General features: G+C 43.9%; 1 protein-coding gene and 1 long non-coding RNA gene across 4 annotated transcripts in view; one reads left to right on the forward strand and one right to left on the reverse strand.

Moving 5' to 3' along the window:
* Window positions 1-24,113, reverse strand: part of LOC115864580 (uncharacterized) — a 58,721-nt gene that overhangs the window by 26,165 nt on the left and 8,443 nt on the right. For 2 of the 3 annotated variants that reach the window (XR_009562825.1, XR_009562826.1), the window contains exons 1-2: window positions 10,507-10,787; window positions 7,768-7,881 (exon numbers count right to left, since the gene is read on the reverse strand). This is a non-coding gene — a long non-coding RNA (uncharacterized lncRNA). Of the gene's footprint in view, window positions 1-7,767; window positions 7,882-10,506; window positions 10,788-24,113 lie in introns of those variants that run through there. The other variant, XR_009562827.1, reaches the window with a different exon arrangement.
* On the forward strand, window positions 9,673-20,822 carry ANKRD34C (ankyrin repeat domain 34C). The gene is made up of 2 exons (XM_030878444.2): window positions 9,673-10,079; window positions 18,291-20,822. The coding sequence occupies exon 2, from the start codon at window positions 18,335-18,337 to the stop codon at window positions 19,940-19,942; it is 1,608 nt and encodes a 535-aa protein (XP_030734304.1). The 5' UTR covers window positions 9,673-10,079; window positions 18,291-18,334; the 3' UTR covers window positions 19,943-20,822.

The raw sequence follows: 24,113 nt of genomic DNA on the forward strand, positions 1-24,113 counted from the left end.
AGTCTTCTCCTGACCGTGGCTCTGGCCCTCTTCCCTCTGACTCTCACATGACTTGCACCCTGGCTGGCTCTGTTCTGTGCTGGCCTCAGCTCCCCAGTACCCTCCGCAGCTGGCTGCTTTGGGTGGGGTCCTTTGTCTTAGCTCTGGCCCTTTGGACCGGAAACTGAAGCCAATCTACCTTCATCTCTCCCGAAAATGGGGGTTTGGTTAATAGCCGTACCCATCTGACTCCTGTACATGAAATCTTTGGTTTTTTAATTTTAAATTTTATAACATTTCATCATGATACTCAGCAGGGGCTACCCTTCCACATCATAAGAGTGGTGGCTTTGGGCTGCCACCTAGGGTCACCAGTTGTTCTGGTTTGCCCAGGACTGAGAGGGTTCTTGGGACAATGGCCTTTTCAGTGCTGAAACTGAAAGTCCCGGGCAAATCAGGATGAGCTGGTCACTGCTGTCATCACAGGCACCAGTAGGCTTTATCGCCACTGTCTTAGTTGACTTCTGAGGTTAGCGGTGAGGACACTCTCCTCACTCTGATACAAGTATATTCTCTCCACAACAGGTGAAGACCATGCCCGCTTCTCTCCCCAATCATGGCAGGAATCAGATTAAAATGCAGGATTTTTCCTCCACATCTGTTGCTCTAGAGGGACTGACAAAAGTGTCAGAGCAGGAGAAGGGGCTCCACACCGGCCCATGCCACCAGCGGAGAAACACAGCCCAAAGGAAACATGGCTGAGGGGCTCCAAAGGGTCTTCTACTCAGATACTGTTCCCGGTACAAACAATACGGCTCTTCCCCGGGGTTGTGCAGACAAGAGCTGTACCTCTACAAACAGGTCAGCTCAGTGCTCCCAGTTCCTGGAAATTTGCATATCATGAATCTCCTTTGAGAGATGAGAAGGGTTTTTAGACAAAATTATTTTAAAAACACAAGGCTCTCACAGGACCCAAAAGCACAAACTCACAGCTTCTAACTAGGTTAGCTAAACAAGGACACTCCTTGGAGGGAACTGCTAGCACAGACTCTATTTTAGGCATTTCAGGGGAACACTGGTGATCATGACTTACACTGGATAGCGTGACTATTTAGGGACATTTATTTTTGCTGAAATATTTGCTGAGTATTTTTATAAAGCACTTCAAATCTGAAAAGATAAAAACAATTTCTGTAGGAGCCTTTAGAAGAGGGTGGGAAGGAAGATGGTGATCATAACACTGTAGCATTTATGTTGTGACACTTTCTGATACATTCAATGCCATTTCTTTAGAGTGAAGCTAAGGAACCAGAGCAGAGATGACAGCATAAACTTGGCATGAAACAAATGTTGTGAGCTTGGTGCCTCTGTTGGTTTTCCCACAGCTTTCATCTTCCCAAAGGGATAGGATAATAACTAAAGTTCCAAGGAGGCAATGACTCCTTCCATTGGGTGGAAACGGGCGGTTGGGAATTGTGGATGCATTCAGGTTTTGGGATTTGGTTTTCAGGCAACTTGCCAGGGATGGGTTCCAGCCACCCAGACCATTGTCATTGTGCCTCCTCCAGGAGCACTTGCACCCCTGCTTCTCAGAAAGAGTTAGGGAGTCTTGGAGGAACGGTATACCCGAGAGCCTTAGTCCTGCTTCCACACTAACATTATCTGGAGATCTTTTAAAGCCATTCACGAGGGCTTCCCTGGTGGCACAGTGGTTGAGAGTCCGCCTGCCGATGCAGGGAGCACGGGTTCGTGCCCCAGTCCGGAAAGATCCCACATGCCGCAGAGTGGCTGGGCCCGTGAGCCATGGCCGCTGAGCTTGCGTGTCCAGAGCCTGTGCTCCGCAACGGGAGAGGCCACAATGGTGAGAGGCCCGTGTACCGCAAAACAAAAACAAAAACAAAAACGAACAAAAAAACCATTCATGCTTGTGCTCTCCTCCATCTAAGAAACAACTTCTGAGGGTGGGACACAGGTATGGATACTTTTTTTTTTTTAATACTCCAGGTAAATTCTAATGGACAGTCTGCGTGAGAACCACTGCTGAAATTCAATGCTGTTCAAACTTGAATGAAATAATCACAAGCTAGGTAGGTGGATAGATAGATTGAATGATAAATGGTTGGATAGATGGGAGATGCGAGAGGGAGAGAGAGAAACAAATATATAACCCGTATGAATAATAGATGAATAATAGTGATTATCTGTGGTTAGGGAAATTATGAACAATTTTATTTACTTTATGTCTATTTTCTAGTCAACTGTGAAACACCAACAGAAAAAGGATTAGAAGATATAATGAGTAATTTTACAGAAAGATAGACAATAAGCATTAAAAAAAATCAACTTGACTAGTAATAAAAAAATACAAATTAAAACAATGACATGATACATTTTAAAATGATCCTACTGGCACATTTCTTTAATAATGAGCTCCAGAAAGGCACCCAGGATCTCTGTGTGTTCTTTCTCACGACTGCATGGGAATCTACAATTACCTCAAAATTAAAAATTTAATTTAAAAAAATGATACAAAAAAGAACAGATGCATACTAGAAAGACTGATTCAAAATATTGGAAAGAGAAAATATAGCTGTGGGGAAAAGCCCAATAGATGTGACAACCTCCACTGGACAGAGTTAAGAGAATAAGTGAACTTGAACCATCAGGGACCAGGAAGATTACCTAGTCCAGGACGTGAAGACTCAGGCGTCTGCGGGAGTAGGAAGTCTCAGAGTGAGTGAAGTGGGATGACCAGGGACTACGGTGAACAGAGAGGACACATCCTTTCTAAAGAGGCATCCACTACTCACCTCCAAGACGTTTTTGCCAAGCGAGGAAGCAAACCCAGTGTCAGATTTTCCAATTTTTTTTAGAAAAAGTAAAATCTGAAGTTTAATAAGAAATCGTCCCATTTTTAAACGTTGGCAACTAATTGAAAAATTCCAAAATGCTATGCAGGTCAAATAAAATTAACTGTGACTTGTATTCAAACTTATAAAAACAAAAATGAGATCCAGTGTGGTTGATGATGCATTTAAAAATGAGCAAGGGGTAATGAAAATTGGTACAATCTTTCTGGAGGACACATTTGCAATCTGTATGAAAAATATTAAAATTTTGCATACCTTTTTGTCTAAAATCTCAAATATTTTGCTCTAAGGAAATAATTCTGAAATCTGAAAAAGATTAACTAAAAGATCTTCAGTGCAACGTTATTTACAAAAAAGAGAAACTATGTGAAACCTTCACATCTTTAGCAGAATTGAGTAAAGAAATTATGCTTCATGCATACATCAAAATATAATGTAGCCATTAACAATGAAGTAGAAGAACAGCATGAAATCATGTGGAAATAAGTTCTCAGAGTGAAAAAATATATAATTTAAATTGATAGCTTTATAGCTGATGTTTTGAGGAAGGAAAGGATGCAGTATAGAGTATACTCTGTTTAATTCTAGCTTTGTAAAATTATACTTATATTACATATTATAAATATTGTATATAGTCTCTTTTTATTGCTCATCTGCATTTTCCAAGTTTTCAGTAACAAACCCTGCTATGGTCACCTTATCCATTTCCTATTTTTTTCTTGCTAACAGAATTCTATTTTCATTGGGGTGGCATTAGACCCTACCAAAGAAAGGCGTCATTTCTTGGTCTAAGCCAACCATAGCAATCTTGCTTTCTGTTTCCCCAACATGTCTTGCATCTGACTGATTTCTAACAAAGATTCAAGGAGGAATCGGCTGTGAGATGTACCGGGGAAGGTGTGCTCATCTGATAGAAGGGACAGATGTGTCTGGCTCTACTCTTGGCAGTTTTCCTGTCTGGAAAGTGGATGTCGTGGCTGGAGCCATAGTCACGGCCTTCTAGCACACTTAAGGGAAAGGCTACCAGCATCACTGCTGGTCCTGAAAGTTCTGAGCCTCTGAACCATCAGTAACAACTGCCCACCTTCAGACATTTTGTTATGTAAGAAAACAAGTCCCTCTGTTTAGATGGAGTTTTCTGTTACTTGCAGCAGAAAGCATTTCTAACTGATTTAAATGTGCCCCCAAAACGCTTGAAAGAAACTATTTTTTTAAAAAAATTAAGAGGTGGAGGGCTTCCCTGGTGGCACAGTGGTTGAGAATCCGCCTGCCAATGCAGGGGACACAGGTTCGAGCCCTGGTCTGGGAGGATCCCACATGCCGCGGAGCAACTAAGCCCGTGAGCCACAACTGCTGAGCCTGCGTGTCTGGAGCCTGTGCTCCGCAACAAGAGAGGCCGCGATACTGAGAGGCCCGCGCACCGCGATGAAGAGTGGCCCCCGCTCGCTGCAACTAGAGAAAGCCCTCGCACAGAAATGAAGACCCAACACAGCCAAAACTAAATTAATTAATTAATAAAAAATTAAAAAAAAATAACTTTCTGATAAAAACAATGATTTTAAAAAAAGTGGAAAAAAAGGACTGGAAGAATAAGTCTGTATCTTATCTGTATTTTCTAGAATATACCTGTAACGCATTTGTAATAATAATCCAGTAAAAGTTATTTCAAATTTTCTAATAGTCTGGAGCACATCCAATCCCGGCAATGCTGGTCTCCCAAGACCTGGCAGTCCTGGTATTGATTTGCTGTGTGATCTTGGGAAAGCACCTCATCATTCTAGAACTCAGCCTCCCAAACTGTGTAGTGACAAGGAATCAAATGATTCTTAAGGCTCCTTGTTAGCAGCTCCAGCGAAAGAGCTCAGTGCTCGTCTCTGAGTCTGTCATTCTCTTCCCTATGGACAATGACTGATTGAACAGATACTCTATGCAGGGAAACTGCTCAAGAATGGGAAATAAACACTATACTTCCTTGGCTTAAAAACAGGGGGCAGGGACTTCCCTAGTGGCGCAGTGGTTGAGAATCCAGCCGCCAATGCAGGGGACACGGGTTCGAGCCCTGGTCCGGGAAGATCCCACATGCCGCGGAGCAACTAAGCTCGTGCGCCACAACTACTGAGCCTGTGCTCTAGAGCCCGTGAGCCACAACTACTGAAGCCTGCGCGCCTAGAGCCCATGCTCCGCAACAAGAGAAGCCACCGCAATGAGAAGCTTGAGCACCGCAACGAAGAGTAGCTCCTGCTCGCTGCAACTAGAGAAAAGCCCGCACTCACCAACACAGCCAAAAATAAATAAATAAAATATAAATAAATTTAAAAAAACAACAAGAGAGGGCATACTCATGGATACAGAGACCAGATTGGTGGTTACCAGAAGTGGGGAGGGCATGGGGGGTGTGGGTGAAATGGGAGAAGGGGGTTAAACAATACAAACTCCCAGCTATAAAATAAGTCATGGAGATGTAATGTACAGCATGGGGACTATAGTTAATAACACTGTACTGTATGTATATTTGAAAGTTGCTGAGACAGTCAATCTCAAAAGTTTTCACCACATACACAGAAAATCTTGTAACTATGTATGGTGACGATGTTAACCAGACATTTATTTCACAATATATACAAGTATCGAATCATTATGTTATACACTTGAAACTAACATAATGCTATAACATAATGATATAATTATATCAATAAAAAACAAACAACAACAACAAACCCAGAGTGCACAGGGAACTAAGCCACCAAAGATCACTTTATAATTTTCTTTGTGGTGTCAGAATACCATCTAATGTGATTCTCTTCTGTTAAGTGTGGAGGGAACTCTCCCCAAATCTCCCAACCAAAGCCCAAATTCTATAACACGTTCTTTCTAACACCTTCTTACTGAGATGCTCCATGCTTTTCCATGGTGTGCTTTCCCCCTTGCTGCAACAGGTAATAAATCCAACTTGTTCAACTACAGGTGTGTTCCTGGAGGTCTTTGATTAGAGGGCACTGACAATATTAAGCATTCAAAACCATTTATTGCTATTATTAGCAATTGCTATTTTATATATTTATTTGGCTGCGTTGGGTCTTCGTTGTTGCACACGGGCTTTCTCTAGTTGCGGTGAGCAGGGCTTCTCTTGTTGCGGAGCATGGGCTCTAGGCTTGCAGGCTCAGTAGTTGTGGCTCGCGGGCTCTAGAGTGCAGCCTCAGTAGTTGTGGCGCACAGGCTTAGTTGCTCCGTGGCATGTGGAATCTTCCCGGACCAGGGCTTGAACCCGTGTCCCCTGCACTGGCAGGCGGATTCTTAACCACTGCACCACGAGGGAAGTCCCAGCAATTATTATTTTAAAAAATAATTATTACAGTAAGTCCCCTACATACGAACCTTCAAGTTGCGAACTTTAAAAGATGTGAACGTGTGTTCTCGTGTCCAATCACGTAAGTTAATTCACGAGTCTGGAGTACATTGTCATGTGCGTGCATCCTCTACAAGTGGTTGTGCTTTTGTGTACTTCACTGTACAGTGCTGTACAGAGTACAGTGGATGTCCAGAAGCAAAAATAAAAGCAGCGGTATATAGCTGATTGTGTTAGTTGGGTACCTAGGCTAACTTTGTTGTACTTACGAAAAAACTGGACTTACGAACGCGCTCTCGGAATGGAGCTCGTTTGTATGTAGGGGACTTGTATTGTTATTAATCATGTGAGTCTAGCATATAAGGTGCATCTCTGGGGATGTGGCTGAGATACCACCAGAAGGCAGACTTGGAATAGGTTGCAAAAGGCCTTTGTCTCACATTGTCTTGTATGAAATGGATGGCAGAGCCCTGATACACACCACACACACACACACACACACACACACACACACACACACAGATACTGACAAATCTCAATCTTTAGAAGGTTCCTCCACAAAGGGAGAAAACTTGTCTTTCCTGTTCACCGCTGAGTCTCCAGCATGCAAAGGAAAGCAGGTCACATCATATAGCCTCAACTCGGTAAATTTTTCCTGAATGAATGAATTCAAGCATCCTGGGAGACTTTAACAGTTTAATTTAAACATTAATGGATCAGGTAGACAAACATAGCTAAGACATCTATAGTGCTTACTCCCTACCAGGAACTGCACTAAACACTGAACATGTATTAACTCAGCTGTCTCTGGTCCCCATCCTATGAAGTAGATACTATTATGAACTCAGTTTTACGGAGGTGAAAACTGAGGCATAGGGCGGTTTAGTGGTTCACCAGGGATCCCATGGCAGGTAGGTGGCTGAGTGAGGATTTAAATCCAGGTAGTCTGACTTCAGAGCCTGCACTCATAACCAACATGCTTTACTGCCTTGCAGTATAAAATAAAGATATAGAGAGTAATAATGTGCAATTAACTTTGCAGGCAGATTTGTGTTGTTTGTATCTAAAAACACAGAAAGTACATTTTTTTCTTCCTTGAGTATGAGGGAAAAATGCTCTTTGCGTATTTTTAATTGGTCATTTCATGGGCCACAGAGTGGAAATTACGTAGATCATATAATTTGACCACAGCAAAATAACATTAGCTATAAACACCAAAAATAACAGGGGGAAAGCAGGAATGAAATATCAGGAATGAAAAAGGGGATATAAGAACAGATTCAGAGGAGATGAAAAATTATAAAGGTGTTCTATTTGTAACTTTATGCCAATAAATTTGAAAACGTAAATGAGACAGACTTATTTTCTAAGCAAAGATAAATGATCCACAATTGACTCAAGAAGAATCAGAAAATGAATACTCCATTACTTACCAATAACTTTGGAAAGAATAATTAAAGATCTAGCCTTCTAAAATCCATCAAGTCCAGATTGTTTTGTAGATGCATTCTTTAAATCATCAATGAGCAGATAGATATCTTGATAATTTAAAAATACCAGTGTGGGGCTTACCTGGTGGCGCAGTGGTTGACAGTTTGTGCCCCGGTCCGGGAGGATCCCATATGCCGCGGAGCGGCTGGGCCCGTGAGCCATGGCTGCTGAGCCTGCGCGTCTGGAGCCTGTGCTCTGCAATGGGAGAGGCCACAACAGTGAGAGGCCCGCGTACCGCAAAAAAAAAAAAAAAAAAAAAAAAAAAAAAAACAACCAGTGTGTAGGAAAAAACCAGGATGCTTTCAAAATCATCCTAGAAAGTTAGCATAACCTTGTATCAAATTTGAATGAGAACCTCACCGTCCCCTAAAAAGGAAAAAAATAATTTTATTTGTTAATATGGATGCCCCCTAAAAGCCCTAAGGTAAATAAATAATTCCAATCCAACAGTGTATTTTAATAAAAGAACATACATTGACCACATAAAGCTTGTTGGGGGAATATATATGTGGTATAATTAAGGGTGGCATCTTGAATCAGTAAGAGGAGGAAGGACTATTCAGATTTGGTGCTGGGACAGCTGGCTTCTCGCCTTCATCAAATCCTTGCCCTACCTTATGCATAAATCTAATTTCCAGATGAATTGATAACCTAACCAACAATATCATCATCAACAACAACAATAACAAAAAAGTTCTAAGTTACTAGAACATTTAAGCAATTATTCTTGCGATTCTGGGTCTCCTTAAGCAAGGTAGGAAATCTAGAAGCCATGAAAGATAAGACTTACAGATTTGAGTACACAAAACCTTGTAACTGCTTTACAGAGAAAGACCCCCCTCAATATTATTCGGTACTTAACAAATAATGGATGCCACATGAAAACATTTCCATAGGTAACACTATGGAAACATTAAGTGACAAAGGCAAACTACAGAACAATATTTATATTTTTAAGATTGATAAAATCGATAACGCTCTGGCAAGTTTGGTAAAAAAAAATTGGCATGGGGAGGGAGAAAATACAAATCAACAATATTAAGAATGAAAAGGGGGTATAATTTCAGAGAAAAGCAAACACTATAAGGTAATACTAGTTGTAACTTTGTGCCTGTGAACTTGAAATTGTGAGATGGACAATTTTCTAGGAAAATGTAAATGTATAAAACTGACTCAAGAAGTAGGACTTTTTTTGTAAAGGAAAAATAGAACTTTGTGTGTGTGTGTATAGATAGACAGATACAGATATAGATAGATAATATATATCAGTGGGTTTGTGGTTTGAAAATGCAGGTTGCCTCGGGGAATGGGACTAATAATGGAAGGTGACCAGCTAGGCTGAGGGGGGACAGCTGCTTTCTAAATATAATGCCGCGTGCTTTGAATTCTATACAAGCCACGAATTACTTCTGTTAGAAAGGGAGCAAATATTGTTGGTGAATGGCTCCCCGGGAAGTCCTAGGAACAAGCAGGAGGTGGGCTAAAGGATGGAGTTGGAATGGAATCCAATAGTTTGTCTGTGATAATCAGATTCCTCTCAGGTCTTACAGTCTCACTCGCCCCCTCTTCTCTCCCTCTCCTTCCCACACTGTGGACAGACATCCTGAGATCCGAGGGCGTTTTATGAAGGAAGGCAGAGCCGCGGAAAGAGCAAAGGAGACAGGAGTTCAAATCCCTACCCTAGTCTGGGATCTGCAGTGTCAGACTTTGGGAGCGTCCCCTCACTTCGCCTGATCCAAGGGTCGCCGTGTCCCAACTGCACCCACCCTCTGGGGCTCCTAGAGGCTCAAGTTAAGTTGTTAAGCGAGTCTAATCCCTCAAGAGCTGGAGATGAGGGGGCGGGGTGGCCGGCGCCTCTGCCCGCAGCTGCAGGTAGGCACATCCCCACCCCCGCTGCCCCCTCCTTCCTCCTTCCTCCCCAGCACACACACCCACACAAACCGCTCGCGTCGCGGCTGGAGAGATGCTCTCAGGCGCCAGCGGGCAGCAGAGCCTCGGCAGCCAGTAGAGCCGAATAAAGAGCTGGAGGGCTGGGGTTGCGCAGGAGATCTGCAAACCACAACGGGGGACAATTCTTATCTTTCTTTCATGCTTCTTTCTTTCTCTTAAAAAAAACCCTCCCTTGTTCCCACTGTAACTTGGAGGAACAAGGAGTGGTTTGAAGGAACTGACGCAGAAGTTTTATTTATAAACCTTAAAGAAGTTCTGGGCAAGTCACTCAACAGAACCCGCGAGGCCCCAGGTAACCCCAGCTCCCGGCGCTGGCTCAGCCTGGCAAGCCAACCCACAGCCTCAGGCAGGGGTGCGGGGCGCCCTCTGACTTTGCTTTTGGAGTAATGACACGACCCGTGACGTGGACCCAGGTGGCCTCGCTTGGTGAGCGTCCCCACCAGGTAAGCGCACTCCCGGGGTCTCCACTGGTCACCTGGGTGGGACCTTCAGCTCCTAAGAAGTAAGTCTGCACAGTTTAGCCACATGCATGAGTGGGAGGTTGGTAGGAGAGAGTCTGCTTTTATCACAGGAAATTGTGGGAGATAGGAGTGAAAGATGGTTAAAAAAAAATTCCTTTTTTTAAAATTTTTGCATTGACGCGCGGGGATGAGATGCATAGGGGGATGAAGTTTTGTAGGAAATGGTTGTGGATCGGGGCTGGAGACGGGCGTCTGAATTTCTGCAGGGACTGAAGGGGGAGCAAAGTCCACATTATTGCAGAAACCTATGATGAACGGGAGGTGAGAGGTTATGAGCCTGAAAATGTGCAAGAAATGGTAAAGAGTATGAATCTAAGCATTTTAGAGAAATGATGGGAGAAGCACTTACCGTCCTGGTTTCACCTGACCCCCGTGCTCTGCCTTCTCCACGAAGATGCTCACAGACACTGACAACAGTGGACGCCCTCACGCACTGCCCGCGCGCCCGGAGTCCGCGGCGTTCAGCACCTCGGACAGAGCCCAAAAGGGCTGCGCGCGGCGCCCTGTGAGCCCAGGGCGTCCTGTCTCCTTCGCCCCAGGCCACCGCGGCTCGCCTCTGAGGGCGACTACCTAACCCCGCCCCTAGAGCTGGGAGAAAGGATTTTCGAATCGCAAGAGCAAACGTGGAACTCAGTTTCTGATCCGCTTCTAACTGCTTCCCGTGACTGTAGAAGGAAGAGGCGGAGTATAAAGATAGCCCCCAAGCTTCTGCAAATACTACAGCTGAACGGGGTGGCCTCCTGGATTTGGAAAGGTGTACCCAAACTTCTTCAAATTTTAACATTTATTGAGCGTTTTCCATGTGCCAAGGCCCTGTGCTAGGAGCTCTACCTGAGTTATTTTATTGTTATAGCACACCACAAATGTGTCTGTGATTATCCCCATTTTACAGATGAGAAAACTGAGGCAAGAGAGGCTGAGTAACTTGGCCCAGTTTCTACAACCACCGAATGGTAGAGCTGTGTTCTTAAACTCCACTCCCGGCTGCAGTAGTCAGGAGATGTGTCCGAGCAGAATTCTCACTGTGAAAGAGCTCTGAACTTGGGCTCAGAGGAACAGAGTTTGAATCCAAGCTATACCACTTACAAACGTGTGCTCTTGGGCAAAATTACTTAACACGTCTGAACTTCAGACTCTGTATCTGTAAAATTAGGATAATAAAGCTTCCCTTGCAGAAGTGTGAGGGGAGGGTGGTCAAAGAGATCATGAATGTGGAAAGACTCAGCAAACTTTGAATTGTGGTTGGGTGGTGGAGGCAAGAAAGGAGGCAGCAGGTGATTGGAAGAGAAAGAGGACTGGTAATGGCATTAGTGGCACTCTACAGGGTGCTGGGAGGGCTTAGAGGTAGGATTCTGGATGAGCTTAATTCAACATAATAACCCCGTGGCTCTTAGAGGACTTTGTAGATAGTGTTCACATATAGCCTACCCTTTGATCCTTATAACAATCTTGTAAGGCAGCATCGGAGTTCTATTCATTTGGAAAGACGACGCTTGCCCTTAATTACTCAGCTACCTAGTAGCACAGCTGAGGTTAGAATCCAGATCTCCTGCTTCTCTATCCTGTAATCCTTCCACCATGACTGGTGCATCCTCCAGAGCTTGGATTACGGAGCAATTACAGCACCAAAATATACGGAGATAAGCACTGTAAATATCAGGTTGGACCGTGTGAAACTGATGATGGTTTGACCATTTTTTACCTACAGACACAGTAACGTCATATGGACCAATCTAATAAATGTTCATTGATTATATTCTATTTTGTTCCACACAGAATTTAAAACAACTTATAAAGGTCCACAAGATGCCAGGTTTATATATATTAGAAGCAGTCAAGAAAATAGAGGAGAAACAAGATGAAGGCTGTAGCCAGAAATAAGATGAATATAAACTATGCATATTATAAAGTCCTAGACACTTGCTTTGGGTCACAAAGTACAATAAAGTGTATATACAGTCCCTTGCATAGGGATATGAGAAACTTTGCAGACGTTTGTAGGAGTCTGTTGCTCCTCCACTTTTGCATAATTTTTCTGCTAGCACTAATATAAGTAGTCTTGAAACCAATGCAATGCCTCAACCCTCTGAAAGATTTACCACTGTGCCAAACAAGGGAAGTTTAACTGGAAATCTGATGCCAATGAGACTCAAGAAAGGGGAGGTAAAGCGAATGGTATTTTATCTGCACTGAAGTAATGAAGTGTTAGCTATTTATAATGGTTCACACGAGCACATCATACTTTAAAGTTTATAAAAAGGGCTTCTGTATCCATCAGCTCGTTGGAGCCTCCTAACAAACCTGTAGAGGTGAGAGACTAGGAAGCGAGGGGAAGAACAAAAACACAACATCATGACTTGTAGCCCATGTATTTTACTCTTTATGCTTCATGTCATAAACCCACATACCTACAGAGGCTAGGTAAGTCACTTGAATGTGTGAACTGGGCCAAATGTAAGACTACAGAGAATGGCAGGGCCTTTGTCAAACTGGACAATGAATAATCCATCTTAAAACATTCAAATTAAAAAAAAAAAGTTAAAGCAGGTCTTCCCTGGTGGCGCAGTGGTTGAGAGTCCGCCTGTCGATGCAGGGGACATGGGTTCGTGCCCTGGTCCGGGAAGATCCCACATGCCGCGGAGCGGCTGGGCCCGTGAGCCATGGCCGCTGAGCCTGCGCGTCCGGAGCCTGTGCTCCGCAACGGGGGAGGCCACGACAGTGAGGGCCCCGTGTACCGAAAAAAAAAAAAAAAAGTTAAAGCACTGTTCCAGTGGAGCAATACATAACTGGGCACCACATTTAGCCCTCAGCCCAGTATTATGCAGCCTTGTTCTACACTAATCAGGCTAAAGGTCTGGGAAGACATGGGAGTGAAGGAGCCTAGATTCAGTGAGATTAAAGACTCAATCTCTGTCTTTAAACTTTCCACTTATAAACTGGGAGAGATTGAACAAGATGGCTCCTCTCAGCTTCAAAAGTCTAAGACTTCCATAATTTTGTGGATAATGAAATAATTCAAAGATTTCTGGACAAAAAAGGCAAATAATTCCACCCATTCATCCCCTCCATCAAAACAATTTTTTTTTGGGGGGCGTTAGTGATGTTTTAGTTTTCAGCATTTCTTTTCCAGTCCCTGTGCCTTCAGAAATTATGTTAGTCACCATTATAGTGGAGATGAATTAAACAGAAAACAGCCCTGAAAAGTGAAAAGGATGGCGGGGGTGGGAGGTGGGGGTGGGAAGGGAGCACGACAGGGAGGAACCCGCCAAACTTTGCTCACTTCTCAGTTTACTCCCTTTCTGAAACACTTGAAGAAACACCTCACCACTTTGGGGTTGCTAATTTTTAAAGATAAAAACGTGGTGCCTAGAGCAGCCAAAGGGGATGGGATTTCAAAATTCTGGGCATGTACCAGCTCTTTTCACTCAGGACTGCTTCCTTTTCTTCCAAGAAGCTTAGAAAGCCTGAAAGGCATCTGCTGTTTCCAGCATTAGGTGTTTTTAACATTCATTCTGTGTGATGCACAGTAGGAGATAAATTCCCAAATTAAAGTAAATTCGGGGACTTTCCTGGTGGCACAGTGGTTAAGAATCTGCCTGCCAGTGAAGGGGACACGGGTTCGAGCCCTGGTCTGGAAAGATCCCACATGTCATCCCTGTGTGCCACAACTACTGAGCCCGCGTGCCACAACTACTGAAGCCTACGCGCCTAGAGCCCGTGCTCTGCAACAAGCGAAGCCACCGCAATGAGAAGCCTACGCACTGCAACGAAGAGTAGCCCCTGCTCGCCGCAACTAGAGAAAGCCTGTGCACAACAACGAAGACCTAATGCAGCCAAAAAAAAATTTTAAAAAGTAAATTTGGTCTTGGTTGACTCCCACATTCGATGGGTCACTATGCAATTCTAGCTTTCGAACATCTCTGCAGCTTGATTCTTCCATAACTTCCTCATTTTGGTGCTTCTGAGCCTCGTCATCTCTCAGAGGCTCCTGCAGCCTCCCGTCTCACCCTTCCAATCCTGAATTCTATAGATTTCTTTAGAATTCTACAGATTTCTTTAACACCTAATGTGGAGTGGACACATTGAGTGTTTGATGATGAATATATGAATGAATGAGCCAGCAAGTAATGCCAGTGTTTTAGTGAAGGTTTACCATGTTATAAATAATAAAAATTAACTCAAGCTCTGCTAAACAGAAACATGGCTCCTCGAGTGTTCACAGACCCCAGAGGGAGCTGAACTGCTGAAGAGAACGGGGATTCTCTCCACCTCTCATATCAGCTTCTCAGTGTGTTAACTTCATTCTTCTCACTGTGCACTTCAGCCTTTCTGCTTCTCTGTGCATGTGGCTACCTGACCAAAGCAGCCTTATCTCCAGAGTCCCTAACACTTCAGTTCCTACAAACAGCCCAAGATAACTGGTGTTTCTCAGTCTCAATGTCAAATTCTACCCAAGGTCAAGTCAGTCAAGCACATGGGGCAGGTCAGAGAGTACAAAGTCACCTACCAAAAGCTGAACACTGTGCGGGGAGATGGATGACAGAGAGAAGGGTCAGTGTGGGCTGGTGGGACATCTCAGAAGAGTCACCCACTCACTGATCTCTGAATGACCCAGGGCAAGCCAACCCTTCACTCTTGGCTTCAGTTTCTTCATTTGTTAAGTGGGGGAGAGAGGACATCTGATAGGGCCATTTGACGCTTCAAAGAAGGCAGCTGGTATCAGCCTGGGGCAAAAACATACGCAGTAACACTTCATTGGGTTATAAAACCTTGGGAAGTCTAATGAGAACCTGCTGCATAGCACGGGGGACTCTATTCAATGCTCTGCGGTGACCTAAATGGGAAGGAAGTCCAAAAAAGAGGGGATATATGTATACTTATAACTGATTCACTTTGCTGTATAACAAGAAACTAACACAACATTGTAAAGCAACTATACTCCAATAAAAGTTAATTAAAAAAAATAAAAGTAAAAGATTGCAGTTCACGTAGCTAGTTGACAAGAGCCTTGCCAATGACGCCAGACTCGCTTTATGTATCATCCCAGTTTCACACAGCCCTGTCTGCTTACCCTCTCTGGGGGTTGGCCGCTCACCTTGCTCTCTTGCCTGAGTGGCCTTAGCAGGTTCTATACCTCAGTCTTAGAGTCAGGACACTGCTGCTGCTGTCACTGCTACAGACGGCTGAGCCCCACACCTGGTTCCAACTGATCAGGAGAAACTGACTATTGTAGAAAGTGTTTCTCCAACAGCTGCCTGGAGAGACAGAATTACTCAGCTCAGAAGTGTGGGGGGATTAGTCCTTTGTAGAGCACAATATTGACCAATGGGAGATGGGAAGTAGACGTCAGGAAAACGCTTTTCCCTTTCGTCTCCTAATAGCCTGGTTTTGGTGAGTTTAAAAGATTTGGGTGGGATGCAATGGATTATACAACTTCCGCAAGACTGAGCAATCAGTGCACTTGTCTTTAACACGTGAGTAGCTCAGTAATGTAGCGCTTGTATTTGCTCTTCCTCTTGCCTGGCCTCGTGTTCCATTTCCCCTTATTCCTACTTCCCAAGGGTTTTGTTTGTTTGGTTTTTATTTTTTAATTTTTATTGGAGTATAGTTGATTTACAATGTTGTGTTAGTTTCAGGTGTACAGCAAAGTGAATCAGTTATACATATACATATATCCACTATTTTTTTAGATTCTTTTTCCATATAGGTCATTACAGAGTATTGAGTAGAGTTCCCTGTGCTATACAGTAGATTCTTTTTTTTTTTTTATTGGAGTATAGTTGCTTTACAATGTTGTGTTAGTTTCCTGAATCTTCCCATCTTTCTCCATCCTTGGTACTGTCGGTCTAATTTTAGCTGCGCTGGAGGGTGTACTGGTATCTCATTGTGCTGTAATTTGATTTTCCTTGATTACTAACAAGGCTGAGCACCTTTTTCTGGGCTTATTGGCCATTTGTGTATCCTCTTTTGGAGGAAGTGATTTGTAGGAGTTCTTTATATAGTCTGGATATGAGTCAGTTGTCATTTTATTCCTCTTTCTCCCTTCCAGCCTGAGTGATTTTTCTCTTGATTAAAAAGGAAGTAACATTTGAGCTGAGATTTGAGGGATGATGAATAATTAAAGAAGAGCAGGGAGGTCTTAGAGTTAGAAACATGAACAGGGTTAGAAGGAAGAGAAATAAAAAGTGGGGCATTTGAGAAATGACCAGATTTCAAGATAGATGGAGTATAAAGAGAACAGGAGTAGCAGGGCAGATGCTGAAGAGGTGTGGCCAGGAGGTGAAGGGCCCCTTGGATGGAATGGAAAACAGCATGTTTTCACCGCACATTGCCTTTTCTTTATTTAGCCCTTGAAAATTCCGCTTTAGATGCCCAGAGTTTGGGGACTAACAAGCTTATAGACACATAGAACTGTAGTAAAATGATCACATGACCACAGAAGAGTTAAAATGACAGAAACAGAAGAGAGAGAATGGCCACATTTGGGGGGCGCAGGCGGGTAGAGACAGAGAGGGAGAGAGGAAGAAGGACTCAGTAGGAGATTGAAGAAAGAAGCATAGAGTTGAAGAGACAGAAACAAACGTCTTGTGAATACATTTAATAATATACAGTGTCTTTGGAGGGTAGGGATTTTACAGAAAATCTTATAGGAACACACAAACACAAGTGCAACAAGATCAGACTGAGATGGCATTATCAGAATAATGCATTTGGAAGAAGCAGAAAATGATCTGAAGCAGAAAGATACAACCTAGACTGTTAACCACAGTTAATTCTGAAGAGATGAGTGGCTTCAAGGTGGGCTGGGGGCGTGTAAAGGGTACTCTTCTTCTTTATATACTTAAGTGTGATTTGGGCTTTTTTTTTTTTTAAACAAAGTATCTATTCATGGATTAAAAGTTTTAAAAGGCAATACACCCATCTCTCAACTTTAGCCAAGAAAAGCTGCTGACTTCCTGTTTAATAGAGGAATAGAAATTGATCAATAACTGCTCAGGGTAGTGGGGTAAGAGGAAGGATGACATGCATCAGAGAAGGAAAACTCAGGCATTGTGACACCTGCCCAGTGGAGCCTGAGGGACAAAAAGTCCACATGGAGGGGCCATGCTGGCAGAGCATGGCCAGTGAGGGACCCGGGGCTGGTAGGGCATCAATTCTGGGAGACCATTTCTCCTTATTCGTGGGAGACCTCGTGACCAACACCCATTTTGGAAGCTCTGAGTCCAGGAATTAGGTAATTGACATGAGGAGAACCAAAGCAGAAAACCCAGGTTTGACAGACCTCAGCGGGGGGAGCTCTGGAACGAGCTTTATTTCCTAATATTGGTGAGCAAAATGGCAATCCCCTTGTCCATCCTCTGCCTCAGATCTGTTCAACCAGAGAGGACGATGTAGCATTGCATTATTTGAGCTATTCTGAGAGCCTGAATGAGGTGGATGAGAACTCGGACATCTGCTTGAATAGTGGGGACTACAACATGGAAATGGACAGCTGGATTGCTTTTGTTTTACATTTCCCCCCTACGACAATGGTGATACACGTTTAGTTTAGGAAGTACAGCAAAAAGGAAAACTCTTCATAATCCTATCACCATTTTGGCGTACTTCCTACTGGTCTTTTTGATGCACACCTAGAACTACACTGCATTAAACCATTATTTACGAGGTAACCTATTAAGTGTGGCTCATTGCTAAATGCTGAGGCTACAACAGTGAACAAGATAGACTCAGACCTTTCCTTATGGAAACTTAGACTTTAGTGATGCCAACAGACAGAAAACAAAGTTTCTGCTATCACAAAACTGCATTTGTGATAAGTGTCATGCAGTCAACCCAGTAAGAGCTTTGCACGTTTTATTGCTTGCTCTCTCCTAGGCGTCATGCCAACCGCTTTACGTGTGGTACACTGTCTCATTTAATCTTCACAAAGTCAGGTAGTTTGCCACTATCACCACAGTCACCCCTGCCATGTTACAGATGAAGGAATAAACCCAGAGAGGTTAAATAACCAAGCAAGGTGGCATAACTTGGGATCAAACTGGGACACGGCTGTATCCAGAGTCTCTAACAGCCTTGCTGCTCAGATCAGCTCTATAGAATACATGACCCTTTTCTCTCTTCTTCCCTTGCTAGGTCTGATCGCCACTGTGGCTCAGAGACTCTAAGCTGTAGCCAGTATGATGGATGACAACACCGAATTAAGGACTGATGGAAACTCACTTTTAAAGGCCGTGTGGCTGGGGAGGCTCAGGCTGACCAGACTCCTCCTGGAAGGGGGTGCTTATATCAACGAAAGCAACGACAAAGGCGAAACGGCTCTCATGGTGGCATGTATCACCAAACATGTGGACCAGCAGAGCATCAGCAAGTCCAAGATGGTGAAGTATCTGCTGGACAACAGGGCAGACCCCAATATCCAGGATAAGTCTGGCAAGACCGCCCTCATCCATGCTTGCATCAGAAGAGCTGGGGGAGAAGTGGTCTCCTTGCTATTGGAGAATGGAGCAGACCCCAGCCTCGAGGATCGCACAGGGGCTTCAGCTCTGGTTTACGCAATAAATGCAGATGACCAGGATGCATTGAAACATCTCCTGGATGCCTGCAAAGCCAAAGGCAAGGAGGTGATTATTATAACAACGGATAAATCATCTTCAGGAACCAAAACCACCAAACAGTATCTTAATGTCCCTCCTTCACCCAAAGAGGAAGACAGACAGTCACCTCCACGGTGTGCATCTCCCTCGGGTATTGAACTGAAGGCTCCAGGCCTGGGCTCTCCACCCAGTGAGAAGGAAGATGACTTCTTTAGCCTCCAGTCAGGGCATCCAGGTGGTTGCAACACCTCCAAGCCTCCTAATGATCCTGGGTCACTCACTAGGAAGGTCGGGAACCTCAAAAGGGCCCGTTTGCCTCAACTGAAGAGGCTCCAATCTGAGCCCTGGGGCCTGACCGCGCCCTCCGTGTTGGCCGCCTCTATGCGCCAGGATGGGAGCCATGGCGCAGGTGCAGACAGCGAGGTCATCAAGAGCATCAGTGACATGTCCTTCCCCAAAAGGGGCCCCCTTTCCAGAACCAACAGTACTGATGGCAAAGACCCCAGCCTCTTCCTCACGGTCACGGAGCAGGTTCTGAAGATCCCAGCCTCTTTGGCACCAGCCTCGTGGAAGGCAGCCTACGAGAAAAGTCAGCCTCCCCACCCACGTCTGGCCGGAAGAGGAACTCTCCCTATTGACCAAGAGAAGGGTGGCATTGGCCCATCAGGCCCCTCTGCTCTCAAAGACGCAGTGTCCCTCAAACGGCTGGAAAATGACCTCTATGATTTAGATTTACAGCCAGGGGCCGATCCGCCCAACTCCATCTCCCTTGAATCAGGCAAAGGACCCGTAGATTGGAAGAAGCTCAACAACTCCCACTTGTCTCTCTTCCAGGGCTCCAGGGAGGCCCTGGATGCTGCGTCCTGCACATCTCCCAGCTCAGCGCGCCACAGGCCACCCCATCTTCTAGAAAGACGGGGTTCCGGAACTCTGCTACTAGACCGAATTTCCCAGACCAGGCCTGGCTTCCTTCCGCCTTTAAATGTAAATCTGAACCCACCTATCCCGGATATTAGATCGAGCAGCAAACCTTCCTCTCCACTTGCTAGTGGCTTAAAATCCATGGTACCTGTTGCTCCAAGTTCACCAAAGAGAGTTGACTTGAGAAGTAAAAGGAAGCTCCTCAGAAGGCATTCTATGCAAGTTGAACAGATGAAGCAGCTGTCTGACTTTGAAGAAATCATGACCTAGAAGCTTTTTCAGCGAGGTTTTTTTTTTTTTTTAAATCTACGTAGTTTATGAAAAGTACCATAATCTAGACCAACACGGTCATGCAGAGTCTCTGCATCTTGATCACTCCTTACTGTGGGTGTGTGGCTACTTCAGGAGAGATGGAAACGGTGCCGCTTCCCTTCTGAAAGAACATCTGGGTTTTTATAGGCCTACTCGAAAAGAGCCCAGTATAATTGGGTTTTGGAGATGAAAATATCTCCAAAGGAAGAAAACCTTTGGAGTTTGAAAGTCACACCGCAGGTACAATGATCTAAGCGGCTGACGCCCATTATTTTCTACCAGACAAACAACTTAAATCACAAGATGGTATCTGGAGGACGTCATGGGTAATAAATCTATAAAGTGCCTATAAAGAAAACGAGGCTTTTTCGAATGTGCAAAAGTTCAAAACCGATCTTTGGGCTGTTAAATATGGGTATCTGTGTCACATCTGGAGGAACAGAAGTAGAATTCTCCCATCAGAGGGGTTCTGGTATTCGGGTCCTGCCTCTTCCCATGTCATGGGGCACTGGCTGGGGTAGCATAGTTGAGATCTTTCAGAACTCCGGTAACAGGCTTTATCCACGTACTAATTCGGGTGTGCTTTGAGTCCCCAAATATTAGATCTACGTGTCCCCCAAATTCTGTTATGTCACAGTAGCTGGTGCCTCAGAGACGAATCTTGCCCAGAAATGAAACTGGCCTTGGCCTCCTGCCCTGACACAGGTTCTGTGTTGAGATCTTGTGAAAAACAGTCAGGGGCTATTGGCTAATTTGGAGTTTTGTACATACAACTCATAGAATAGACCCATAAGAAGCGTTTCCTGATTATCCTTTAAAAAAAAAAAACACTTGGTAAGATCTCTCCAAACTAGAATGATACATGGTGATGGGAGATGCACATCTTACAAGGTAGAGTAGATGGTTCTCAGGCCAGAGGCAGTGGGGACCACTTGTAGCCTGAAAATTTTAAGGGATGCAAACTGTCACTTCCCCTTCACTTTTCTGGGAAATTCAAGAACATCTGGTTTCTTCTTTGCCTGAATTATCTATGTGATGAGAGGTGTGTAGAAATAACCTGTACAACCTTTTCGAGCCACTTTGTACGAACCCAAGAACGGAAGCAGACATTTAGCACGTTTGGTGTAATGTAGCCACGTTCTAGATGAAGATATTTCTGGTTATTTTCCCATTTACTGTTTTCTTTCATGCTGCTTAGATATGTTTGCTCTATGGTTAAAAAAATTCAGTAGTCCTTGGGGATAGCATCACATAGAGGAAAGAGGAGAGACTTTGAGATTTGGGTTTGTATCTCTATTTCATCATTTACCAGCTGCGTGACCTTGAGGAAGTGGCTTAACTTCTCCAAGCCTCCACTCCCTCCTCTGTAAAATGGGGTTAGTAATGCTTCACCTTACAGGTGTGTGGTGAGAATTAAATGAGATAATGTATGAAAGTGCCTGTAACTGTGCCTGGCACAGGTAGAAGTAATTGGAAACGAGGCAGCTGATTTTCATACTCCTTTAGACCGCCGGAGCCTCAAAATCTCAAATAATACCTAATACCCTACACAAAGTGAAGCAAAGTCTAGCTGCAATATTCAAAGGGCCCCTTGAGATTCTCAGGGGTTCTGTCAATACTGAGCCTTAAACTCACTTGTAGAGTAAAAGAAATTCTGCCACAGAAGCTCTGCACATCAGACCATTTCTATAATGACATTTGCTAGAAAGGTATCTGTATATCCCAATCAAAAGTGCTAATGATGGTTATAAATACACCGAGTGTTTGTTCTTTAGTAATTCCTTTAGGGAAGGCACGTGCTCAGCCTCGGCACTATGGGTCTTTCGGGCTGGATGATTCTTTCCTGTGGGAGACTGTCCCGTACGTTGTAAGTTGTTTAGCAGCATTCCTGGTCTCTACCCATTAGATATCGGTAGCATCCTCATCCTAAACTGTGACAACCAAAAACGCTTTCAGACGTGGCCAGACATCTCCTGGAGGTGATATCACCTTAGCTGATCACCACTGCTCTAGGAGAACGATTGTGTACACGGTAGAAATATGCCAAGAGCAACCAAGCTGCATGAAGGTGTAGGTCTGGCTGGCTGGCTAGGCTGTTCCACTAACTTCAGGGCAATTCAAACTGTAACTTAGTAAGATGACTCATATACAACGTGCGTCTTCAGGATTCTCGACCTCAGTGCTAATGGCCTCTTGTACTTGGCAGGAAGGGAAGAAAATGAGAAGAATAGCACATAAGCTAGTGAAACTCTAGGGCTCATGACCTCGGTTGAGTGTCCCAACCCATACGCTCTTCAGGACCATTTAGATGGTAATAGTTCTCACCAACTGGCCATGATTACAGGCAAAGCAACAACTCTGATGTATTAAAGAGAGAACCAGGCAGACAACCACTGTTCTCAGCAGCTCATTAAAGGAACGCACACACACTATTTTAAGTACTTTTCCAATGGTCGTCAGTGTCAGTTAAAACTAACGTCTGCCAGTATTGATAGTATCTAACTGGGGCGAGAGCAAGACACTGCATAAGGGAATTTTTCTAAACCTTTAGCTAAGATTTGAAAGCCTAATTTATCCTAAGTAGTGAATGTGGTACATTCATAGCAATTAGCTTAGGTGAAACACTAAACATGATGAGTTGCCCGTTTGGAATAGCCTGTCCATCCGTCACACAGATGCGTAACAGCAGGTACGCTCATGCCACTTACTGCCTGCATCCATCAGTTGTGACCTTTCCATTGGCCTTTCTGTAGACGGTCATCAGGATAGTACCTTGTTTCATGACTATCTGACGATGCATTAGTTGAACTAGACCGTTCCAAACTAGGACAACCACTGCAATGCTTAATTACGGTTAATGCATACATGGGCAATTTTCTTCGTGTTAACAAACCTCAGAGAAATGCTTTTTAAAAGCATATTTGGATTGAATCATGCTTCCTAGATCAGAGGTTTGGGGGAGCCTAGGGTCACTACAGAAGATAGCCACAAACTAGTTTCAATAACCCATCTACTTAAGACTCTCTGGAATGTTTATCAAAATATATTATAGAATGTGAGTCTAAAGTTTCAAATCTGGAATTTGGGTTCAATTTCTAGACATTCTAAAGCCTTTGTCTGCTTGCTTAAGTCCCTCGTCGAGCCTCTTAGAATTTCATCAAGTAAACGCAGGTTTTGTCTGACCTTCCTCCTTTGTGTGTGTTGGTACTTCAGATGTATCGTGTGTTGCTTGAACTGGTTCTCTACCGTGTTCTATCCTAGTCTCGAGCTGACGATGTGCTCAAGGATGTATCAAAATCCATGTAATGGAACTATTTAGATATTTCTAATATGTCAATAAAAGATATATTACAATCCTTCAATAGTAAGTATTTCCCATTTTTCTTAGTGAAATCTCAATTATACATATTACCTTTTCCTTAAGATGGGTTTGGCATGACTGCCTGGTAACATCGACCTGAGCAAACACCTACTATTTTATGTACACGTGATTTAGAAAATGAATTTTTAACTACACAGGTATTATAGTTTCTTTTCTGGTTTAAAAAAAAAAGCTAAGAAGGAGAAGGTGCATTGCCGCAATGGGGGTGAATTCTTTTCCTCTGGCCCTTCTGCTCAGTTCCCCCCAGGGCTGCACCTGCCATCTGCTACTGGTAAGGTCCCTGGATATCCCTCCTTGGGCCCTATTTCTAATGTCGATGAATGTTAACATAAGCTGATTTCTCTTAGCTCTTACTCCAGGGCAGGCTGGTAAGTATCAAATAAACCAGGTGGATGGTCTCTCTTCTCTCTTAAACTCTAGAATTCTGTGATTCAGACTTCATCCAGACTTCCTCATTCCCTGGAAAGTTCCAAACCTTACCCCTAGGTTCCTTCCTAGACGGTTGAAATAAATTATATTGTTTTGTGCCCGTCTCAGCCTGTTGATAACCAATGTTATGGCTGGACCAGCCCTTGTGGTTCTTATTGTGGTTGCAAGAAGCCCTCAGCAATAATCATCAGGAAACTTTGAAAAAAAAAGGTTTGTTGCTTACAGGTCCTGAAAATTACGTGGCACACCTGGGGTCACACAGTGAGGCTGTGGGTAGACAGACGGCCCAGGCCTGGGGTTCTGCTTTTATTGGGGTCC

Source organism: Globicephala melas, chromosome 2, assembly GCF_963455315.2.
Source record: "Globicephala melas chromosome 2, mGloMel1.2, whole genome shotgun sequence".
NCBI lineage: Eukaryota > Metazoa > Chordata > Mammalia > Artiodactyla > Delphinidae > Globicephala > Globicephala melas.